At 46.5% G+C, this 25,093-nt stretch overlaps 1 protein-coding gene and 1 pseudogene across 1 annotated transcript; one reads left to right on the top strand and one right to left on the bottom strand.

Annotated features, from left to right (window-relative positions):
- Positions 1-9,872: 9,872 nt before the first annotated feature.
- Positions 9,873-11,372, bottom strand: LOC142844134 (sperm motility kinase 2B-like). Its single transcript, XM_075962434.1, has one exon. It carries the CDS (start codon positions 11,370-11,372, stop codon positions 9,873-9,875), a length of 1,500 nt encoding a protein of 499 aa, XP_075818549.1.
- Positions 11,373-11,448: 76 nt separating this feature from the next.
- Positions 11,449-23,500, top strand: LOC142844133 (ribonucleoprotein PTB-binding 1 pseudogene; annotated as a pseudogene).
- Positions 23,501-25,093: the final 1,593 nt, after the last annotated feature.

Below are 25,093 nucleotides of genomic sequence, written 5' to 3'. Positions count from 1 at the left end.
AAAGCCCCATTCCCCCCAGCCCTGGTCTCTCACTGTCTCTGTCTCTCCAAACCCCACAACCCACTCAGAGAATTTCCAACAAAGAAAAGGCACCATAAAGCCTCTTCCTTCCTTGTACAACAGAACCACCTGTCCCAGGATCACATTATCCACCATAATGAGACTAGGCTCCCCTGCATGAGTTAACAATTAAGAACACACCCTGTAGTCATGTCTGCAGGCCAATCTGGTGAAGGCAACTCTTTGAGGTTCTGTCTTCCCAGGTGTGTCTACTTAATAACTGAGCCTATTACTGCAAGGTTTTATTCATTTTTGAGAGAAGGTTTCATGAAGACCAAATTGTCCACAAATTCAATATTTAACCGAGGATGACCGTGAACTTCTGATCTTCCTGTCTCTGCCTCTCAAGTGTTGGAGTTACAGGTATGTGCCACCAAGCCTGGCTTAGAAATTTTTATTTATCTTCCCAGATCCATATTATTCCATAATGTAGTGAATCCCATGGTGCAGTGAACTGTCCCTACTTTAAATTTTTACGTTTATTTGTTTATTTTTGCAGTGGTAAGATCATATGTGCAGGACCTTGGGAATAATTCAAGATTAGGCAAGTGCCACCAACTCAGCTTGTGTGTGTGTGTGTGTGTGTGTGTATGTGTGTGTGTGTGTATGTATGTATGGGCATACATGTGTGGTCATGTGTGTGTACATATACCCAACTAGAGTGTGATGTCTTTACCTCCTTCTATCTTTTCTTCCCTCAATCAATCCTTGAATTTGTTTTTTGTCATTGCTTTGAGACACGGTCTCTCTGTAGTCCTGAAACTCCATATATACACTGGCCTTGAACGCACAGGGATCCTCTTGGTTCTGCCTCCTGAGTGCTGGGATTAAAGGCATGTGCTGCCATATTCAACTAATCCTTGTTGTTTTGTTTTGTGGAGCCAGGATCTTACTATACAGTCCAGGCAGGCATGGAACTTGGTATGTAACTCGGGCTGGCTTTGCATTTATAATCCTGTCTGTCTCCCAGCTGGTGAGATTAAGGCATAGGGCATCACACGGGTTCTAGGTCCACTTGTTTATTACTTACGACCATGTCTCATATAACCCAGGCTAGCCTCCAACTGGGAAATGTTGAGCCAAGGTTGGCCTGAGAGTTCTGATCCTTCTCCTTCAACTTAGAAGAATCAGAAGTTCAAGATCTAAGTAGAGTAAGGATCATGTCTAAGTGCCGGGATTAAAGCTACGTGTCGCCATGCTCAGCTTGGTACTGGTTTCTTTTATCGTCATTTTATTATGTGCTTATTTATTTATGAGTGAATATTTGTGGCATGGAGCATATGTGGAAGCCAGAGGACAACCCAAGGGAGTCTGTTCTCATCCCCCACAATGGATGTCTAGAGACTGAACTCATCAGGCTTGGTAGCAAGCGCCTTCCCCCACTGAGCCCTTCAAAGTTTCTGTATAAAGCCGGATGTGGTAGCACATGGGTGCAATCCTACCACTCAAGAGACAGTGTGCCACGATCTAGTGTGGGCTAAATTTGGAGCTTTTTTATTTTATTTTATCTATCTACCTATTTATTTTTGCTTTTCAAGACATGGTATCTAAGTAGTGATGGAAGCAGTTAGGACTCACTCTGTAGACCAGGCTGGCCTTGAACTCACAGAAATCTGCCCGCCTCTGCCTGCCTCCCAAGTCCTTGTGCCACCACTGCCGTGTTACACAATCCAGTTTTAAAACACTTTCTTATTGAGAAGCAACTTCAGACTTTGCAAAGGTTGGAAAGAGGGGCGTGGGAGAAGCCTCGGTCAGTAAAATGCCTGCTGTGTAAGCATGAAGACTGGAGTTCAGATTCCTTCCATCATGTAAAAGCTGGGGACAGTTGGGACAGGCGGATCCCTGAAGCTGCTCCCCAGCAGCTTAGCCAGTCTGTGAGCTCCAGGTTCAGTGAGAGTCCTTGTCTCAAAATGTAAGCTGGGGAGAGAAGAAGAAGACACCCAAAAGATTCCCTCACTCTCATACACGCATGACCACCCGTTCACACACACATACACACAAGCTAGGCTGCTGCCACATGTCTGAACTCAAAATACTGAGGAAATGGACACAAGAAAATCAAAACCAGCCTCATTCCATAGTGAGTTCAAGGCCAACCTTGACAATATGAAATTCCAAAAACAAACAACACCCCCCAAAAAAGGAAAAAGAGAAAAAAGAAAGAAATAAAAAAAATTGAAAGGCAGAAAAATGAAGCCCTGTATGGTTGGGTGTTGGTAGAGCATGCCATTCATCCCAGCACTCGGGAGGCAGAAGCAGGTCTGTGAGTTCAGGACCAGCATGGTCTACAAGAGCTAGTTCTAGGACCGACACCAAAGCTACACAGAAACCTTCTCTCAAATACCAAAAAGAAGAAGAAGAAGAAGAAGAAGAAGAAGAAGAAGAAGAAGAAGAAGAAGAAGAAGAAGAAGAAGAAGAAGAAGAAGCAGCCCTGAATATACAAAAGTCATTTACATTTCCCTAAACATTTACATTTCTAATCACTTATTTTGTATTCCCTGAAACATTCAAACATACGTTATAGACATGGTTCTTCATGACAGGAATATTGTCTGCAGAGCAGTTTATCAGCCCAATGGGCGCAAAGGCCACTCTTATCCTGTAGTTTCTGCTCTGCTGGGGCTCAAACCCAGGGCTGTGGGCATGCAACACAAGCATTCTGCTGTCGAATTCCACCTCCGGCTTTTGTTTTGAGACGGGTTCTTAGGCTGCCATTGAGTTTGTGATCCTCCTGCTTGGGCTCCACAGAGCTGGGATTATAGGCATTTATACCTGGCTAGTGCTTTCCTGTTGCTCTGAGAGTCCAAGGGATCATCAGGAAAGGCATGAAAAGGTCTTTCTTCCTAGACCTCCTCTCCAAATCACAGAGATCCTCCTGCTTCTGCCTCTCGAGTGCTGGGATTAAAGACTTGCATCACCCCCACCCGGCTCTTTCTTTTATGTGGAGAAAAAAAAATCTCACTAATCCTAGACTTGTTGAGCTTGCTAATTAGTCAAAAATAACGTCCAATAAATCTCCTTCCCTCCACTCCCCAGTACAAGGACTAGAGCGCACACCATCTCACTTGGCAAAAATCTCTCTCTTTTCAATTTACAGGCGGCAACGGACAGTTTTATTTATTTATTTATTTATTATTTATTTATTTATTTATATATTTTGGAGACTGAATCTCACTAGGTAGACCTGGCACTCAAGAGAGCTATCTGCACTGCCTTCTGAATGCTGAATTAAATGGATGCACCCCCATGTCCAGGCTTCCTTTTACATTTTTTTTTTTGAGACTTAATTTTGTAGCAAAGGGTGCCTTGGAACTAAAGATTTCCTCGGGCCTGTGGCTTAACTCAGTGGGCATGGTAGTTTGAAAGAGAAATGCCTTCTATAAATTCATGAGTGTAAGTGCTCAGTCCCCAATTGATGGTGCAGTTTCAGGAGATTATGGAACTTGTAGCACAGGAGCCTCTTAGAGGAAGTATGTCACTGTGGGTGGGCTTAGAGAACTTAAAGCCTTGCCCTCTCTACTTCAGATAACTCTCCCTCTCTGCTGCCTGTGTGTGATGGAGATGTGATTTCTCAGACAACAGGCCCTGTATCCAAACAACCAAAAGCTAGCTCATTTAACAATGCTATTTTATTTCCAACATAGAAAACATATATTGCCATGATTGGGGAAGAAGCAGGGGTTAGCGCCAGTAGAATCGATCAAGGTGGCCTTCTTTTCTCCCTAGTGCAGGGTCTTGGCTTCTGAGAGGCGCCTAGTCCCGTGCTGCAGAGAGGTGAGACATCCAGGTGACCCACAGTGCTAAAAAAGCTGGGATCACCTCGTCAGCCCACCAACTCAATTCTACTCAGCAGTAATAAGATACCCTATGGCTTGGCTTGCTGGGCTCTGCCAACAATCTAGCATCCAGAGAGGACCACCCAGTGTTCTCAGGAGCAGCGTCCTGTCTCGTTCTCCTAGGTTTGGCCAGCAGGATGCTCCTGCAGAGGAGGTCAGATCTTCTACCTGCTTCTTCAACTAACTTTGTACTGCTTCCTCTTTTCCCTTCACCTTGTTTGTTTTTTTTATAGACCGACTTCTGTGGGTAGCCCAGGATTCCTGGGACAGCAAGTTCTGCAGTTGTAGATCAAGCTGACGTCACAGAGACCTGCCTGCATCTGCCTCCCAAGTGCTAGGGCTAAAGGTCCACAGCGCCCCAGGCTGACCTTGTGTTTCCTTACACTATTTTGACTTAAGTGTGTGCAGATGCACTCACACACTATATGCTTACACTGTGTACGTGTGCAGCGGTGTCCGTAGACACACACACTTGCAAGCTCAAGGTATTTGTGTGTAGCACAGGTGTTCGGTGTCAAATGTCACGTTGCGAGTGCTGGGCACCTTGTGTTTTAACACAGGCTTTCTCAAGGCCACTGACGTGGAAATGCATCTGCCTCAAAGGTGGCACACACCCACAATCCTGGCATTCAGGAGTCAGAAGCTGGCACATCTCTGTGAGTTCAAGGCCAGCCTGGTCTAGAGAGGAAGGGCCAAACAGAAAAACCCTGTCTCCAAAACAAAAAAATCACAACAACAGAACAAAAATGGAGATTCACCTGTCTCCATCTCCAGGTGCCGGGGTGGCCAGCTTCAGCAAGCCTGCCGGTCCTTTTCCTTGGATTCTGCACATGAACACATACCAAACAAGGTAACTAGACAGTGTACAGACAGACAGTCACTGTCGGGCTTCTTGTGCTTCTGAATCTCACCCAGGGCGTCGATTTCACACTCTTGCTTAGTGACAATCGTTTCCCATTATAGACAGCGGGGCCAGGAAGAAGCAGCAATGTTGTTTACGAAGTTTCTTAAGGGACAACCCCTGGGCAGAACGTCTATGATGGCTATTTTGTTCTTTTATTAAGATACTGTAGAAATGGAATGAAGTAAAGAAGGATAGAATCATGTCAGATGGGTACAGAGCAGTGGAAGCCTCCCCTCACCCCACCTCTGAGCACACCCAGTCACCCCAGTTTGTGGCAGGAATTGAAGCAGGGACCCCAGCAAACCAGGCTCACTAACACGGAACTGGTACAGAAGTGCCACAAGGGGGCAGCACAACATCAGAGTTTCTGATGTGTGGCAGGGCCAGCAGCCTTCCTGCCTTTCTCATTGGCACAGGTGGGGATCTCCATGCTCCCCAAACCTTCCTGTCAGTGCCTCCCACCGGGCCAGCAGGGAGTACTTACCCAACAGATCCTCAGTGCTGTGCACAAGGATGAACTCAATTGGCTCAGGACAATTCCAGATGTGAGTCACAGGAAATAGCCCTGCACATCTGGATGCCAAATTTCTTCTCTCTGTCAGAAAGATCTTTTGATTCACAAGGAATACGTGGTTGGAATGGGCTGCTATGTCACTGTTTTCTCAGATTGGGGCATTAAGATTTGGGGGTAGGTGCTGTTGGTTTTTCAAAAAGAGTGGCATTCCTTCTAGACGGGCCTCCAACTTTCTGTGTTGGAAGAAGGCCTTGACTCTCTGATCCTCCTGTGTCTTCCCCCCAATACTGGGATTCACGGCATGCTCCACCTGGTTTCATTTTATGCTAAAGAAGCCAGGCCCAGAGCCAGTGTGTATGCTAGGCAAAGTGAGCATTAGTCCTTTGTTCACTTTCTGTGTTTTAGACAGAGAGCCACCAAAGCCTAGCCTACTGTTCCTCATGGAGGCCAGGCTGGCCTTGAATTTATGGCTAGTCACTAGACTAAACCTCTAGAGTCCTGGGATTATAGGCATACACCTTCACCCTAGCTCTATCATCTAGTTTTAAGACAAATCCACAAACTCCCTAGAACTGTCTAAATGTGAGGGATAGGAGATTGCCCCAAGGGGTGAGGTGACTAAACCTTCAAGCAGTGGGGGTGAGGCTCCATCTTCCTAGTTTAATCAGCCTGAGGTCGGGACATGGGCTGGTTAGGGCTGGTGACTTCCATTTTGTTTCATGCTGGTGCATAGGGAGTTAGTTGCGGGCGACTCGAGGGCTTCTGGTCAGAACATACCTTCAACGCTGCCTGGATACACAGGGGAGAGTCTGGGGACTCTGAGATGATACATGACTGGGACAGCCTGCTCTTCCTCCCCCACAAAGAACACAGCTCACTAGCTTCAGAAGAAGAGTGGCGTCCAGCTACACCCCTTGTGTGTGCAACTTCTAAAGACTCTCCGTCAGAAAAACAGGTCATCTAGAAAGGCTAAAAGAGAGACAGAGAGAGAGAGGGAGAGAGAGAGAGAGAGAGAGAGAGAGAGAGAGAGAGAGAGAGAGAGAGAGAGAGAGAAAGAGAGGGGAGAGAGAAATCAGGGTCAATGTGTAAGATCTTCAGTTCCATCAGGAGGTATTTCTCAGCTACAGAGAGAAATACCTAGTCTGAGGCTAGCCTGCCTGAGTTCTAGGTGTGACTCAGTTAGGGTAACTCTTCCTCACCAAGCAGAAACATGGGTTTGGTTTTCAGAACCAAAAAACCAGGCTTAGTGTGGAATTCCTGTAATCCCTACATTTGTACGCAGAGGCAGAAGGATTAAAATATGAAGGATATCCATCCCTACATAGATGATTTAAAAAGTAAAACTTCTAAAATACACTGAGACAAGTTACATACCTATACCACCTACACTCAGTTGGCTGAGGGCAGGAGGATCGACGGTCCTTGGCAGCCGGGACTACATACAGTAAACCGGAGTCCAAACAAGAGGAGAGAAAAAGAAAGGATTCTTCGTTAGCAGGAACCAATAGATATGACACTGTGGGGTTTAAGAGTCATATGCTTTTGCAAAGAAAATAGACGACCATGAGTACAAGGTACCGACAGTCGGCAGTGAGGGGGAACAGACAAGGACAGGGTTGAAGAACTCTACAAAAGGCAAGTGAGTCTTCCTCCCACCTCTCTTGACGATGCCAGCAAGGTGGCTTCTCCAGCTTGAGGGCTGCCAGTAAGGACCCTGCATCACCACCTCTTGCCATCCAGTTTGCCCTTAACAGTCTTAGAGCCAGAGAGGGGCACATGCCACCCATTGCGGCTGAGGAAAGAAAGGGAGAAAGCAGAGGCTGGCTAAGATCCTTTGCAAAGCGGGAGGCCGGGGCTAGAAGCAGCTTTTCTAGGCTAGGGTGCTAAACACTGAGTTTGGTCTCAACTAACTTCTGTTGTGTGGGGCTTGGGTGAGGCCTAGAACTCCTGATCAGCATGCATCACCTCCCAGGTACTGAAAACAGACACGTGCCACCGTTCCTGGCTTGCTTGCTTCGTTTTTTAATATTTGCTTTTCAAAACAGGGCTTCTCTGTGTAGCCCTGGCTGTCCTGGAACTCACTCTGTAGACCAGGCTGGGAGGGAACTCGGAGATCCACCCACCCTTGCCTCCCATGTGCTGCACCATCACGACCTGGCTTTACCCGGCTCCTGACTGTTTCTTGAGACAGACCCTCTGTGTGTGATGCTAGCTTGGTATTCCCTATCTCATGCTGGCCGCGAAGCCTACCATTTCCATGCCTCAGTCTCCTGAGTGCTGACATTAAATCTAATCCCCATCGTTAATGGCTAAGTAATGTTTAAGGCAGGCGAGCGAGGGACGAGGCTCAGATATGGAGTTTGTGCCTAGTATGAATGGGCCCTGGATTTCATCACCAGCATTGTATAATATTGGGCTCGGTAGCTGCCATTGGGAGGTAGAAGCAGAAAGATCCGAGTTTAACTGCTGCATAGGATGGTAAGATTCTCCAAAACAAAGCCAGGCAGTGGTGGCTGTGCTCGCCTTCAGTGCTAGCACTCGGGAGGCAGGTGATTTCAGGGCCAGCCTGGTCTAAAAGAGCTAGTTCCAGGACAGCAGGACAGACTCCAAAGCTACAGAGAAACCCTGTCATGAAAAAGAAACAAACAAACAAACAAATTAAAAATGATTCTCCAAAACAAAAGAACATGTGACACCCACTTGTAGTTCCAGACTCAAGAAACTGAGGCTAGACGATGCTGGGACTTAAGAAACCAGCCTGGGTTGGACAGAATGTGGCTGATTCCCCGAGTTATTAGAAATGCTGTCTACAGTTCTAGGTTCACAGTGTGGGGTGGGTTCAGTTTCCAGTGTGTGTGTGGGGGGTGATACTCCCAGTGGGTGGGGTGAGAGTGACCACTCACCACTGTGGGGCAAAGTCTGGAGGGGCTCGGATAAGCCACACTTCTGTATCTTGAAACCGCAGCGCTCCAAGGAGAAACGAGGGGGATCCGAGTCTGGAGATATCGCCATAAAATTTGGGGGGGCAGGAGAACAGAGTGACACCAGAGGTCGGGGTATCCGCCATCACAACGACCTGCGCTGAATGCTGGGACACATTCTTGAATATAGAAGATACCCAGGATGGTTCTAATGAGGAAGACAGCTGGAGAGATGGACCACCACACCAGTCGCACAGTCTTCTCTGGGTCTCTTGCTGTCACAGTTTGGCAAGGTCTAGGCAGAAAGACCACGAGATGAGATTTTACCAATGTGACTGTGGCATGGATGAGGCAGCTTCCCGGAAGCACACCCCACCCACCTCCAAAAGAAGTGGAAAAGCCTGCTCACCTTTAAAAGGCTGGGAAAAACAGAAGCCTTCTTAAAGAATTTCACTGGCCAGTGCAGATTCAGGCAGACTCAGGCAAGTTGGAGGCAGGAGGCACAGCAGGATGCTGACCCCTCATTAGGTTTTCAGGTTTAACTCTGACACCTACCAGTCCCTCAGGGTGTGGCACATGGTGTTAAGTGCAGGAGCTAGTTGTCACTGATGAGAATGGTGGCCTTGAAGGAACAAGCAGGCAGAGGCAGGAGGTGAGTAGCTGGAAGGCAGAATTGGTGGAGAGGGGGACTCTGCTGCCCTGGGGTCACTCACTCCCCAGCTCAGATTTTCCCAAGCTTTGGGTCTGAGGACTCAAGCAATGGAACCTGCTGGAATTACTTGTGGGGATTCCTGCTAAAGGTTCTTGCGGGAGCCTACCCTCTAGAGGAGTCGGTCCTACAGGGCTGCTTGCAGGACACATTCTCAACCTGGCAACCCAACTTAGGCCAGGCTGACTAGGAATACTCTCCTTGGGGGAGAGAAGTCTCACCCTATGGAGAAGACCGTGTTCTCTGCCAAGAAATGGGGCAAAGGTCAGTCACTACCCAGAGCACCACTTCTGATGTTCCCGCAGGCATGGGGAGAGGGCAAGGCACTATTGTTCCACAAGACAGCCTAGGGCACCTTTGCACCTCAGTCCTCCACACTGAGCTAGACCCTGTGGGAAGCCTACCCTTCCTGCCTGGGATTTTACCTGGAGAGATAGATGTTCTCTGGAGTGGACAGCTCTTCCTCTGCAGGAGGGGCCTGTGGCCAGATGGTGTCCTGGGCATCTGGCATGGGTCCCCAGAGTGGCTGTCTGAATCTCATCCAGACCGATCCCCAACCCGTGGCTCAGAAGCCATGGAGCTGGGGCTCGACCTCTTCGGGGCTTCAGAGAGAAAGGCACAGGAAGGAGACTCTTAGTGACTTCAAAACACACAAGACTTAGTGCACTGCCCAGCAGCGCCCAAGTACCCGACATGTTCCTCCAAGGAATCTTTGCCTCCTTTGGCCTTGCCCCCACCTCTCCCTGCTTGGCTCAGCATCTCTGCTGTCCCCCTGTTGCTCAACAAGCCTGAGGTCACACTTCAGGGGACACCTGGTCTTTCTGAAGGGACAGATTGTTATGCTCACAGTGTGCCATAGTGGACACAGGCATCATTTATCACAAAGGACAGGAGGAAAAGTACAAATCAGATGAAGTGAGAAAGGTGCTCACCTGGTTCTGTGGGTGCCTCTAGGATCCCCTGACTGTGGAGCCTGGTTCTCACGGGAGGCATGGTTACTCTCTGCAGGAGGCAGGCAGCAACATAGGTGTCGGAAGCCATTGACAAGGGTTTTCTTGACCCTCTTCCAGCGGTGACGCCTCTGGTTTTGGGAGGAAGCTGGCCCGGCATCCTGGGGCTGACCATGGCTGATGGCCTCTTTCTGTCTGGTGGTCAGCAGTGTGTCCCCAAGGGAGGAGCCTTTGGGGGTTACACGCAGAGTCGTCCCCAGCGAGCTGCAGAGTTTCTCTGCATCATTTGCAGCCTCATTGTGGTCTGCCCCATGAAGGTGGTACAGAGAGCAGGATGTCTGGGCCCTCGCCGTCAGGCTGCCACACAACCCGATCTTCGATGGAGAGAAACTCTTGCTGCTGTCCGGGCTGCTGCTAATGAGGGAATCAGCCACAGGACAGCGCAGGTGGGATAGGTGGGCAAGGCCTGGCTCCATGGGTGTTGTGGGTTTCACCTGGTGATGGCAGCAGTCTCCCCCGGGTGCCTGGTGTTGCAGACTCAGGTATGTGGCCATCGCCTGATCAAATTTTTGGACTTCTAGACACTCAATTATTTCTTCACCTGCCATGGTGCCGACAATGCTAGGGCTCAGGGTGCCTGGGAGACTCTGGATGGATGCCCGTGCCTGGCTGTTCCTGATCATGGGGCGCGTCAGGATTTGACTGATGGTGGGCCTCCTGTTGGGGCCGATCATGAAGATTTCCACGATTACGTTGAAAATATCAAGTGGGACATGATGAGGAACGCTGAAGTTTGCAGCCAAAATTTGCTGCTTCAACCCCATAGAAGAGCTCGCTTGGAACGGAAGGTGCCTGGCCACCATGTAGTAGAGGAGCACGCCTAAGTTCCAAACATCGCTGGCATAGCCATCGTATGGCTCCACTCCGAACAGTTCCGGGGCACAGTAGGCCAGAGTGCCGCAGAAAGTCTTTAGTTTTGTCCCAGGGACAACTCTGACTGCCAGGCCAAAATCACAGAGCTTGGCATTTCCAGAGGCGTCGATCAAGATGTTATTTGCCTTAATGTCCCTGTGGACGATACAGTTGTCGTGGCAGTACTTCACTGCCTGTACTACCTGTCCAAACAGCCTTCGAGCCTCGCACTCCTGTAAGCCTCCCGGTTTGCGAATCTGACGCAAGAGGTCCCCTTTGGAGGCGTAATCCATTATGAGATACGTCATGTCCCGTGTCTGCACCTCCCGAAGGAACCTGATTATATGCGGATGAACGAGGGATCTCATTATATCAACCTCATTGTGGTTCGGGGCGCAGTCCCCATTCACATTTGCCAGAATCTTCACAGCCACGTAGCTGACAGTGGGCACGTGAAAGGCCAGTTTGATTGTGGCAAAAGTTCCTCGTCCCAGAGTTGTCAGCATTTGATAGATACTGCTAAATGTCTCCTTGTCACAGTAGAGGGTCTCTCTGACCTCCTCCATGGCCAGGTTCTCGCTGAAACACAACGGGAACTTTAAACAAACAGTTTAAATCACACCAATGAGAATGTTTATCACTATGAATTCCTACATTCCAAAGAGAAAAAGAGTCACAGATATTTCAGGCAACCTAACCAGCTACGTAGTGCTCAGGAAGGGAAGGAAGTACCTTCCAAAGCAGTGGACAGCAGAACATAACACAGGTCAGGTTGGCCGGATTCACCCAGAAACTGAGAGAAGAAAACAAAGGGTCGCAGAAGCTACGAGCCACTGATTGGGAAGGAGAATCATCCTCTTACTTGAGCTGAACACTCATTGAGAGACAAGATACTAATAAAATCATATGCATGAGAAGTTGAGGAGACAACAGACACCCTGAAAACAGAGAGTGTCTAGGTGGGGAGATGGCTCAGGAGGTCAGAAGGTTTACTATTCTGGCAGAGGACCTGTGTTTGGTTCTCAGGACCCAGGCCAAGCGGATCAAGTGACTCCAGTTTAGGAGATCCTACACTTCTGCCCTCTGAGGGCATCCAAACACATGCGTGGACGATCTCAAGGGCAAACACACACACACACACATATACACACACACACATATGTATACACACAAACACACACTTGAGGTCACCTAAATGTACACTCACATGTACTATATATAATTTTAAAGAGTGATATAAGTCTCTTTGATTAATTTTCTTTCTATGACCTGGAAAGACATAAGACGGCAACAGATCCCCTAGGTGCGGCACTTCAAGAAGTTATGTTGTCATGGGATTGCTGTGAGGCAGACCTGGTCTTCTGCGAGAAGAGTCCATGTTCCTAACTACTGGGCTGTTTCTCCAGGCTAACCCATCTCCCAAAGAAATCTGTTTTTGAAAACCCTGAGAGTCCTTCTCATGGACTGGAAAATGTGGATGGAATTGAGAAACTTCTTGATATAAATTCAAGTAAGAAGACATGATGAAGAACAAGATTGAAATATTTATGAGGAAGGAAACTGCATAGGAAAGCCCAGGAGCAGGCAAACCTACTGATGAATCCTCCCAATCTCTTGAAAACAAATGTCAGTGTTCCTCAATACTCCATAAAATAGAAAGGTCCTTAGTAGTTCCAAACTCATTCATGCCCAAACCAGGAAAACACAATGAAGAAAAATAGAGGCTATTTCCATGATGAACATAGATGTAAAGTCCTTAATAATACTACTTAATACTTTTCACCAAATTCACATAAGTCAGGCCATACTTCACGGTTAAAATATGCTCCCAAGGATCCTTGCAAGGATAGCTCTACGCATTTAGCCTGACAACACAACACTGAAACAGAATTAAGGGCAAGAGTGCCACAGTCATACAGAAGGACGGCCACAGAGAAGGATGAAACTGTGGGGCTCTCAAGAACATGGTTGTCACCAGAGAAGATCGCTCTACATGGGAAAAGCCAGTCCTTCAAATGTGTCACTTTTCTTCTCTCATATGTGGAACTTGGGAGCAGGAGGAGGTCCTCAACATAAGAGGAGGCTCCTAGGAATGTGGAGGAGGTCGTGTGAGAAGAAAGCATAGCAGCGTGGGTTAATCACATGATCAAGTGCTCAGAATGCATTAGAGATGTTCCTGCGATTGCCAGGACTAAATTGTTCCTATGATATGGTACGCCATAACAAGGAAAGGCTTGAAATGAGAAAAGAGAAAGGAACCAAAGAACACATAACAAAAGTAAATGAAGAAGTAAAACTAAAGAAAGAGGTTCTGGAGAGATGGGTTAGTGTTTAACAGCACCTCCTGCTTTTTCAGAGACCCCTGGTTCGAGGCCCAACACACATGGTGCTCACAATCAATTATTATTCGAGTTCTAGCTAATCTGTCTTCTTCTTGTGACCTCCACAGGTGCGAGGCTCTTGGTACACACAAAGAAAGAAAACAATATACTCATACACATAAAATAATAATATGAAAAGTTATGCCCCAAGATGCACAACTTAAATATAAAAACTACCGGGCTGCGGTGGCACATGCCCTTAATCCCAACACTCAGAAGGCAAAGCAGGTAATCTTTTAGCTTGAGGCCAGCCATATCTACAGACTGAGTTCCAGGAAGGCCATACACAGAGTTATTCTGTTACACAGAGAATTTCTGTCTTGAATTCTCCTCCCATACACTCACACAATAACCAGAGTAAAAAAAAAAAACATGAAAAAGTAAGCTCATAAATCAAGCCAGAAAATGAATAAATACACAGACAACAAAAAAACAACAACAACAACAATCAAAGGCAACAAAGCTGGAGGGAAACTTACTATGTTGGAGTCCAGCAGCTCTTGAAAGTCCAAATAGTCTCTTTCACCAGCACAGAGCTCCAACCACTTTCCACCTCACGAACCCGCTTGCACTGTAAGGAGAGGAGGCAACCTCAGCCAGTGATGTGATGGCACAGGCGCTGGCATTGTGAGGTCATAGCAAGAAAAGGACAAATGGTGGCTTTTCACAGCTCACGGGTTTTCTTCCCCTTCTGTCACCAAGTACAGAACGACTGAGTGAAAAAATAAGAACATGAAGGGACTTGAGAGGGGTGGGCAGGAAGCAATGAGATCAGGAGAATGTGGCTTTTCCCATCTCTCCTCTCGAAGAGGCCGCTTCTGCCTTGCTCCATTCTCCCTACTACTCCTCTTCCCTTTTCTGTTTCTGTCTCTCTCTGCCTCTCTGCTCCTCTCCTCTTTCCCCTTCCCTCCATATCCACTAAATAAATATCCAACCTCACTCTGCAAGGCGTACCTATCCATCTGTCTCAACAAACTGAAATGAAGGGAAGAAAAGAAAAGACAAACAAAGAAACTCAGGGAGTGGAGTGGGCAACAAGTTGACAAGAATTAGCCAAGGAAGAACAAACCAGCCAGCAATATAGGAAGAGAGGGATGCACAGGATTGTGTAGGGAGGCACTTAGCTATTCGGGGTCTTTTTAGTTTGGGATGAGTGAAAAGATGCTTTTCTTGCTGGGTCTCTGTCCAAATAGGAAAGTAGATTCGTTGCTTCTTGGCTTCTCTGAGCTAGCAGGTTAGCACCCCAACATCTGACTCCCAAGGTTTTTTTTTTTTTGCATATTTTTCGAGACAGGGTTTTTCCGTAGCTTTTGGTTCCTGTCCTAGAACTAGCTGTTGTAGACCAGGCTGCCTGAAACTCACAGAGATCCACCTACCTCTGCCTCCCAAGTGCTGGGATTAAAGAGTGCGCCACCACCGCCCGGCTCTGACTCCCAAGACTTTATTGGTAAATAGAAGAAAGGGGCTTAGTTAAAACTTACATTTGGTGATTGTGGCCAAGCTGGTAACAGCGGGACCAGAAATCCCGCTAGGCCTCAGCCTATGTGGTGAGGTGTTGATTGTCAGGCCCTGGGGAGAAGATAGTAATTAAAATCAGGTAGATTCAGGTTAGGCCATTAAACTGACAGAAAAACATGAAAAGTCTCATAAAGGTGAGCACTTGGCTTTTTTTTTATTGGTTTGTCAGGACAGGTTCTCTGTTTAACAATCATGGCTGTCCCTGAACTAGCTCTGTAGACCAGGCTGGCCTCAAAGTCACAGAGGTTCAGCTGCCTCTGCCTACCGATTGCTGGGATTAAAGGCATGCACCGCTGTGGCCCGGCACATGGCAATTATTAAAGCTAGGAAAGTTGAGGCAGGAGGACCAGCAGTTCAGGTCATCTTTGGCTACACAGTGCTCTTGAGGCCAGCCTGTAGTACAGGAGACACTCTCTCACCAAACAAAAAAGCAAAAGCAAACAGAAGGGAAACGAATGCATTTGTCTTGTACATGATTGAGGATCCCAGTGCTTCAAAAGTAACCTTGGCTGTGAGACACAGGGCACGGACTGATAGAGATATGAATAATTTGCATTTTTGTGGATTTTAAGGTCAATTTTGTTATATGTATATGTATTTCTAATCTTGATTAAGGTATTGTGATTGTGTAGTTCATTTAAAAATGTAATGTATATATGTTGTTAATGGATAATCATCAATAATAGTCAAATTTGTAGTCATGTTAGTTAGATTTCCTAGATATATAGAGATACATTTCAATTAGATAGACATTCTTCATATCTTTCAAAGACTGCAGAATATGGCATTTGATGTTTTAATAACTTAGGGCTTTTCATGACAATGAGACACATCTGCTCCTGGCAGCACCAATCTACTTCAAGAGGAAGATGGGCATCGAAGAGACTCCTCATGGAGTTTGATAGCCATTTCGGCAAGAAACTGCTCTTGCCTGGACTGTTGCATAAACTGGACTGGCCACAAAGAACCCGCAGAAAGAGGACTGCTGAACTTGCCTAAAGGTGATATGATCTTTCAGGGTTCCTGATTCATGAAAGAGTCTGTGAGACATTCTGCAGGACACAACAGATTGTGACTAAACTGCCTTTGAAATTTCCTGCTTCATGGAAATGGCACTGGATACTATGGGCCTGTAGGCCGAAGATGGATGCCCCAATGGTACAGAGGAACTTTGGGTGACTGTCCAGGCAGCGAGATGTCTCTGTGATTTCTAGAGTTTTGTAAGTTGTTTACTTCTCATTTACTTAGGTAATATTATATCCTTCTGGAGTCTTTGATGGAGTTGAAGAATAGATAGATAGTTATAGTTTTCCTCAGTTATGATAAAGGATAAAATAGATATCGTAACTGTAATTCTTGCTTGATAACAGTTTTGTTATATGTAATCTTACTATGTTAAAGTGAAAGCCTTTCTTTTTTGTTTAAACAGAAAAAGCGGAAATGATGGGGGAGAGTCTTCTGTTTTGTGTTAATTTCATTGGTTAAATAAAGAGACTGCCTTGGCCCTTTAATAGAACAGGATATTACGTAGGCGGAGTAAACAGAACAGAATGCTGGGAGCTAGAAGCTGAGTCAAGTAGTCACCATGATTCTCCCACTCCAGACAGACGCAGGTTAAGATCTTTCCTGGTAAGGCACTTTTGGTGTTACACAGATTATTAGAAATGGGTTAGATCAATATGTAAGAGCTAGCCAATAAGAGGCTGGAACTAATGGGCCAGTCAGTGTTTAAAAGAATACAGTTTCTGTGTAATTATTTCAGGCACAGCTAGCCGGGTGGCAGGAAGCGGCCCGCCGCTCCTCATCACAATGGACACAAGTGTGTCATGAGTGTGACATCAACACCTGAGGTGGGAGGGTGGCACTCAGCCTTTTTGTGTTCTTGAAGCTATGCTGCCTTCACCTTACCTAAGTAATCAACAGATTTACCCTTTAAATGGACCTCACAGGACCCACGCAGAACCAGCTATGGGGCATAAGCCAAAGAAACTGGATGGAAGTTTACGAAAGTTCAAGCAGGACGTTCCTTCTCTGTCAATAGAACGTTCACACCCCTAGGGCATCGTATGTACAAACATTACACACTTAGTTACTGGCTAGCAGCTCTCTGTGAGGTCCAGGCCAGCCTGGTCTACAAACCAAGTTCCATAACAGCCAGAGCCACACTGAGAGGATCCCTGTCTGGAAAAAATAAAGAAAAGATGAGATGAAAGAGTTTTCCTCTAGCCCAGGCTTGTGATAATCAAATAAAGGCAGTCCTTGTCAACAAAATGTGCCCCTGTTTTTTCCAAAAGGACAGGTATTTGGGGTGGGTCTCTGGAGTGCTGGGCAGAACATCCCAGCACTAGGTAGTTTTGTTCTAGACCGTGTTCCTTGAGGTCTCTGGCCAGCAGAACTGATCCTTTGCTTCCAAATGATTATTGCCCCCACACCGTGCCTGATAACACATGAGCTTTAGTACTGCAATCACCCTGCCCCCTGATAGAAAATGAAAACGTCCCACATAAGGCCAGTTTCAGGCACACAGAAGGATAGAAGATGGTGGAGGGACCTGGTGTGCTATGTCCCACCAAGGGAAGTTCCTCTCTTCCTCAAAGAACAGGTTCTTTCAGACTTTCACTTTTTCTGTTCTTGAATCCCCTGTTCCATCATTAGCATCACAAATGGGATCTAGCTCTTACCTCTGGCCCTCTCCAGCCCTGACTTTGAACTGCCAGAAAGATTCTAAGATAACCAATTTGGAGGAGGTTTTCTGCTAGAGCACAGGCAGACATCCATCTGTGCCCTTCCTTAGGACACCATCCAGTGTGCCTGTCAGTCCTCTGGACAGGAGTCCACATGACTTGGCCTGGACTCGAAAGTACCTGACTGAGTTATTAAGTGAGAACACCAAGGGACTTGAAAAGGGTGGGCAGGAGGCAGTGAGATCAGGGGAATGTGGTCAAAGCTTTCCATGTGCGTGTAGATCAATGTCGCTGTGAGAATACTCATGTTGTAGAGTCAATGTAAACAGATGTTTTAAAATGGTGAACGAAGGAATGAGCCCAGAGAAAATATTAAAACTAAAGGTTAAAATAGAGTAAACATCTAATTGATGCAGATAATAAAAATTGCCCCAAATTATACCCCAGACCGAGGAAGAAAGAAAGGAAGATATGGTTATTTTCAATCCTGGAAACACAAACCTCTAAACCCCAAATCTGTGACCTTTGAAGGAAACTCACTGTGTTCAGATTCAACAGCTCATGAATATCCACCAAGTGGGACCAGCTCACTTCTATCTAAATCACTCTTTCAACTGAAAATCAGCCTCTCAACTGTAAGGAGAGGAGGCAGCCTCAGCCAGAGCAGTTAAGAAACAGGGTTCTGTCATTGTGAGGTCAGAGCAAGAAATGGACCAATGATGGCTTAGCTTAGATCACTGGTTTTCTTCACATTCTGTCCCTAAGTACAGGAAGGCTGCCCTGGTCAGTTGGCACGTAGGGGCCTGCGGAGGCTGCTTACACCCAGTTAGCATTCACTATATCTCCCTTTTTTTTGATCGTTTCTGTTCTTTCATTCTTTTGTTCTTTTGGGGACCTGACACCCAGCTCCCAATTAAATTATACACAGTAGCTTCTTCTTACTTACAATGCCTAGCCTTAGCTTGGCTTGTTCCTTTCCAGTTTTTCTTATCTTTGAATTATTTTGTCCACCTTTCCCTCTGGCTCTGGGCTTTTTAGTTTTTTGTTTTTTTTTTAAAGCACTCTGTGTATCTTTCTTTGATTATTACTCAGTGTCTGGATAACTGGATAGCTTACCCTAGCATCCTGCTCTCCTTGTTCTCTTGCTCTTTCTCTGTTCCTTCCTCTACGATTTCTCCTTCCATTTATACTCTCTGTGTGACTGACCAACCTATCCTTTCTCCTGCCTTACGTTTGGCCATTAAAATCTTCATTAGCCCACCAGGTGTTTTAGACAGGCAAAGCATCACAGCTTCACAGAGTTAAACAAGTGCAACCTAAACAGAAGTCACACACCTTAAATTAATATTCTACAACACCGCCTGTCCTACCGTTTACTTCTGGGTTTATTTACCAGGTTTTCCCCAACTTTGAAACATGGCCACATGCTAGAGATCAGAGTTCAAACACAGGATCCTTCTTGGGTATTACACATCCAAACCCTAATAGAAACCACTTTAATAATCACAGTAGGTGGAATCGTGTGAATTATAACAGGCTCTGGATGTTGTCCTTCAACGGGTATGGACACTGTATACTTGTTTTCTCTTCCTGTGAAGAAACATCATGACCAAAAACAACTGGAGGAAGGAAGCTTTACTTCCCTTTCACTTTCCTATCAGAAGCTACCATGAGTGGAAGTCAGGGCAGGAAGTCAAGACCAGAACCTCGAGGCAGGAACCAAAGCAGGTACCATGGAGTAAAGCCACTTACTGACTTGCTCTCCTTTCCTCTCTATAACAGCTTATTTTATAGATACACCCATTACCTCCAACCCAGGGACATCAGACACTGATTGAAATTCCCCATAGACTTACCTATTAGATAGTTAAGTTCCTTCTTCCTCAGATTACTCCAGCGTGTGTCAAGTTGACATTTCCACCTGGCACACACTGACACCCATCTATTAGTGGATGGGGAGCATGGTCCACTTCTCACAGACCCTAACATTCTGTCATGACTTTTGGCTCATGGAACCCATCACATCCATCCTCAAAGCAATCAATTCCTTTTGTAGTAGACTCAGATTGATCAGAGTAACATGGTAGCCTCTGACTGACTGTGGGATGCTGTGGCAATGCTTTGTTTCCCAGGACACTCCAGGGCAAGTGACTAACTTCTACGGGGCTGAGAAGAATAGACTGTGTCACATTTTCTCCATAAACTCCTCATTCAATTTCCCACCAGACAGAAAACTAGGACCGCAGCAGGCAGTGGGTTGCTATGTTCAAAGTGATCAGAGGAAAAAAATCCATCAGTGGTCCCAGAATTCACACCCCTGAAAGGGGAGGCACATGTGGTTTCTTCAATGAAACCTGATGTTCTGGGCCAATATTTTAGGGAAAGTAGAGGGGGAAATCCTCCCAAAATAAACCAAATAACCACCAAAATAGTTGAGAATGCAAATGAAAAATTTAGAGCAGACCTCGGAGCTAGGGCAACTCCCAAGTAACTTTTCTGGGTGTTTTTAGACTCCTTTAGCTCTCATGGCTACTTTGATGATTTAAATTCTGTTTTGTGTCTCTGTCTATGTGGATTCTAAACCCTGGTACAGTTGGTGCTGTCTTAGTTCCAGGTCTTTATGATCTCATGCCTCAGAAATACCAGCCATTGCCACCTGCATTAAGCCATCTGCTACTGCTAAGGCTCTCATTGTTGTCACCGTCTGACCTCCAGTCCCTCACTGCCACACCCCACCTTCTCTAAATGTCTCCACTGCCTGTTTGTCCTGCAGTCGAACCCAAGACCAAACCACAAGATCAGCTATCCACTCCCAGCTCTACTTTTTTCAATCATTTATCGTTTTTAGTGAGATATAATTTTCTCCCCTCCCCTCCCATCATCCCCCTCCCCTCTACCCTCTCCTATGACCCCCATGCTCACAGTTTACTCAGGAGTTGTCTTTTCCTACTTGCCATGTCCATTAGATCCCTGTGTGTCACTCTTAGGGTCCTCTTTGTTGTCCAGGTTCTCTGGTTTGTGAATGATTGGTTGGGTTTTCTTTGCTTTATGTCCACTCATGAGGGAGTGCTTATGATATTTGTCTTTCTGGGTCTGGGTTACCTCCTTCAATATGATGCTTTCTACATCCATCCATTTGCCTGCAAATTTCAAGATGTCATTATTTTTTTCTGCTGTGTAGTACTCCATTGTGTAAATGTCCCACATTTTCCTTATCCATTCATCAGTCAAGGGGCATTTAGGTTTTTTCCAGGTTCTGACTATGACAAATAATACTGTTATGAACATAGTTGAGCACATGCCCTTGTGGTATGATTGATCATCCTTTGGAGATATATATATCCAAAAGTGGTATTGCTTGGTCTTGAGGAAGGTTGTTTCCTAATTTTTGGAGAAATCGCCATACTGATGCCCAAAGTGGCTGTATCAGCTTTCATTCCTACCAGCAATGCAGGAGTGTACCATTTACCCCACCATATATCCTCTGCAGAAAATGCTGTCATTGGTGTTTTGATCTTGGCCATTCTGACAGGTGTAAGATATTAGCTCAGAGTTATTTTCATTTGCATTTCTCGGAAGGCTAAGGATGGTGAGCATTTCCTTAAGTGTCTTGCAGCCATTTTAGATTCATCTGTTGAGATTTCTCTGTTTAGGTCTGCATCACATTTTTTACTGGAATATTTGTTCATTTGATGACCAATTTCTTGAGTTCTCTGTATATTTTGGAGAACAGCCCTCTGTCTGATGTGGGGGGGGGGGGTTGGTGAAGATCGTTTCCAAATCTGTAGCTTGCCATTTTGTCTTGTTGACCATGCATGTTCTCTGCTTTACAGAAGCTTCTCAGTTTCAGGAGGTCCCGTTTATTAACTGTTGCTCTCGATGTTTGTGCTACTGAGGTTCTATTTAGGAAGTGGTCTCCTGTGTCAATCTGTTCAAGTGTATTTCCCACTTTCTCTTCCATGAGGTTCAGTGTGGTTGGTGTCATGTTGAGATCTTTGATCCTTCTGGATTTGAGCTTTGTGCATGGCGATAGTATGGACCTATTTCATTCCTCGACATATTGATATTCAGTTATGCCAGCACCACTTGTTGAATATGCTTTCTTTTTTCCATTTTATATTTTTACTTCTTTGTCAAATATCAGGTGTTTGTAGGTGTGTGGATTGATATCCATTCTTTGATTCAGTTCCATTGGTCCTCCTGTGTGTTCTTATGCCAATACCAGGCGGTTTCAGTATTGTAGCTCTGTAGTAGAGTTTGAGTCAGGGATTGTGAGGCCTTCAGAAGTTCCTTTATTGTACAGGATTCTTTTGGTTATCGTGGACTTTTTGCTTTTCCATATGAGGTTGAGTGTTGTTCTTTTGAGGTCTGTGAAGAATTTTGCTGGGATTTTGATAGACATGGCTTTGAATCTGTAGATTGGTTTTGGTAAGATTGCCATTTTTACTACATAAATTTAGCCTACCCAAGAGCATGGGACATCTTTCCATCTTCTAGTGTCTTCTTTAAATTCTTTCTTCAAAGATTTAAAGTTCTTGACTCACTGGCTGCTGCTCAACCTGGAGGCGGAGGCCAAAGAGGAAACTTTGTGGACCGCCTATCGATGAGCACCTGAACAGGAGCTGCTGTCCTTGGAACCAGAAGAGATCCGGAAGCACCTGAAACTTACTGAGTGCCAGTTCCGTAACCGCTGCCATGATACTGACCCGGGGTCTTCCGGGAGACTTGACCAACCAGGAAGTAGGCTATTGTGATCTTCTGAGCGACTATGAACTAAAGGACAGTTGGTGGACAAATACAAAGGGACAGCTTTCGTGACCCTGCTGGAAGGGGATCAGGCTAAGCTGCCATCAAGGCCTTCCACCAGAGCCGGCTTCGAGAGCCGGAGCTGTCAGTTCAGCTGCAGCCTACAGATGCTCTGTTGTGTGTGGCCAAGCTGCCACCCAGCGTGACACAGGCAGTGTGAGGAGCTGATGTGGCCCTTTGGCAGCATGGAGCGCTGCTTCGTAGTGTACAGAGAGCGCACAGGCCACTCAAAGGGCTATGGCTTTGCAGAGTACATGATGAACGGCTCGGCTGCCAGGGCAAGGCTGATTTACAGAGCAAACCACTGGGGCCCCCAAACACTGTATGTGTATTGCACAGATGCTGGGCCGCTGTCTCCTGCCTTGTTGCACTCCCGGTGCCTCTGTGTGGACCATCTGCCACCTGGCTTCAATGACGTGGATGCCCTGCACCAGGCACTGTCCGCGGTCGATATACCCACCTTCTTTCACCTGCCATGTGGCCAGGGTGGGCAGCTGAGGGGCTTTGCAGTACTGGAGTATGAGACAGCAGAGTTGGCAGAGGCTGCAGAACCAGAGGGCAGGTAGCCTGGACCTGGGTGGCAGTCACCTTCGTGTGTCCTTCTGTGCTCCAGGTCCTCCTGGCCGCAGCATGCTGACAGCACTCATTGCTGCCCAGGCCATGGCTCCCAATCGAGGCAAGGGACTCCCGCCTGAGCCAAACGTCCTGCAGCTGTTGGACAATCTGGGCCCATCTACCTCCCTCCAACTGCTGCTCAATCCTCTGCTGCATGAAGTGCCAGTGGCCAGCAGGGCCTTTTGGGTGTGCCCACTCCATGCTACGGCTCAGCGGACCTACCCTGTCCACTGCCCTGCTCCAGTTAGCCCTGCACACCCAGAGTCAGAAGAAACCTGAGATCCTGGGAGACTCCCCTCTGGGTACCTCCAGGCAGGTGCCCAACCTGTCAATTCCCTCCTTGGGAGGTGTCTTCAGATGGTGATGCTGGCTCTGGGACTGAAACCTGCTGAGGGAAGCCACAATCCCTTACTACCACCACTGCTGGGCCCTTCTGGGGAGACCGGGAGCCCATGAGTCTGCATTCCCCAGCATTCCAGCTCACTCCACACCCAACCCTTGTGGGGCTCTGAGGCCCCAGTCTTTGTTAGAGGCCTCCTGAAGGACAATGTGCCCCGGCCAACCACCCCTGGGTTGTCACTGTTGGAGGAGCCCCCAAAGGACTACCGCATCTCCTTGAACCCGTACCTGAATCTACATAGCCTGCTTTCATCCAGCAACCTGGAAGGCAAGGAGACCTGTGGCTGGTGAGCATTGTTTAATTTCCATGTGTTTGTGGGCTCTGGAATTAGCATTGCTGTTGAATTCTAATTTTAAGCCATGGAGATCTGATAAGATGCATGGGGTGTTTCAAATTTTTTGTATCTGTTGAGGTTTGCTTTGTTACCCAGTATGTGCTCAATTTTTGAGAAGGTTCCATGAGGTGCTGAGAAGAAGGTATTTTCTTTTCTGTTTGGATGCAATGTTCTATCGATGTCTGTTGAGTCCATTTGAGTTATCACATCTGCTAGAGCCACTGTCAGCTCTAGATCTGCTCTGGAGGGTGACCTTTGACTCTTCTCAGTGCTTTGACCCTGCTTATCTCTCAGGGGTGATGTGAACAGCCTTCTGGGATGGATGGCTGGGACCAAGCCTGCTTTGGTCTCAAAGTAGAGTGGCCTCACAGCAAAACCTGCCTTCAGTCAGGACCAGAAGGGATTAATCTTAACAAGCCCTGGCTGGAATCTTCTAGGGTGGTTGCACCACTGTAGAGAATTAGATCCTCAGGAAATACTGGTCTTTGTTGTGATAGTCAATGGGAGGCTCCCCCAAGGGACTGAAATGGCTGAGAGGTCTAGTCACATTTTGGGTCTTTCCTAGTTAGGTTTCCACTGCTGTGATAAACGCCATGACTGATACCAACTCGGGGAGACTGGGGTTTGTTCTTTACTACACTTCACCATCCATCAATGAGGAAAGCTGAGGTTCAAAGCTGGAGGCAGGAACTGAAGCAGAGACCATGGATGAGGCTGCTTACTGGCTTTGTCTCTCTGCCTTTCTACCTTCCTTGTACAACAGAACCACCTGTCCCAGGATCACATTATCCACCACAATGAGACTAGGCTCCCCTGCATGAATTAACAATGAAGAACACACCCTGTAGTCATGTCTGCAGGCCAATCTGGTGAAGGCAACTCTTTGAGGTTCTGTCTTCCCAGGTGTGTCTACTTAATAACTGAGGCCAATACTGCAAGGTTTTATTTATTTTTGAGAGATGATTTCTTGAAACCCAAATTGACCTCAAATTCAATATTTAACTGAGGATGACCTTGAGCTTCTGATCTTCCTGTCTCTGCCTCTCAGGTGTTAGAGTTACAGGCATGTGCCACTGAGGCTGGCTAAGAAATTTTTATTCCATTCCCAGATCCATATTATTCCATAATGTAGTAGATCCCATGGTGCATTTAACTGTCCTTACTTTAAATCTTTTCTTTTATTTACGTATCTATTTATTTTTGCAGTAGGGACATCATATGTGCAGGACCTTGGGAAGAACTCAAGTATAGACATGTGCCACCACCCCAGCTTGTGTGTGTGTGTGTGTATGAATGTAACATGTGTGGTCATGTGTGTGTACATGTACTCAACTAGTGCGTGATGTCTTTACCTCCTTCTCCCTTTTCTTCCCTCAATCAATTATTGATTTTGTTTTTTGTCATTGCTTTGACAGGGTCTTTCTGTAGTCCTGAAACTCCATATATACACTGATCTTGAACCCACAAAGATCTCTTGCTTCTGAGTTCTGGGATTAAAGGCATGTGCTGCCATATTCAAATAATCCTTGTTGTTTTGTTTTGTGGAGCC

Source organism: Microtus pennsylvanicus, chromosome 2 (genome assembly GCF_037038515.1).
Source record: "Microtus pennsylvanicus isolate mMicPen1 chromosome 2, mMicPen1.hap1, whole genome shotgun sequence".
Taxonomy (NCBI): domain Eukaryota; kingdom Metazoa; phylum Chordata; class Mammalia; order Rodentia; family Cricetidae; genus Microtus; species Microtus pennsylvanicus.
Note: the sequence above shows the minus strand (reverse complement) of the source record. Positions and strands in the feature narration are given on the sequence as shown.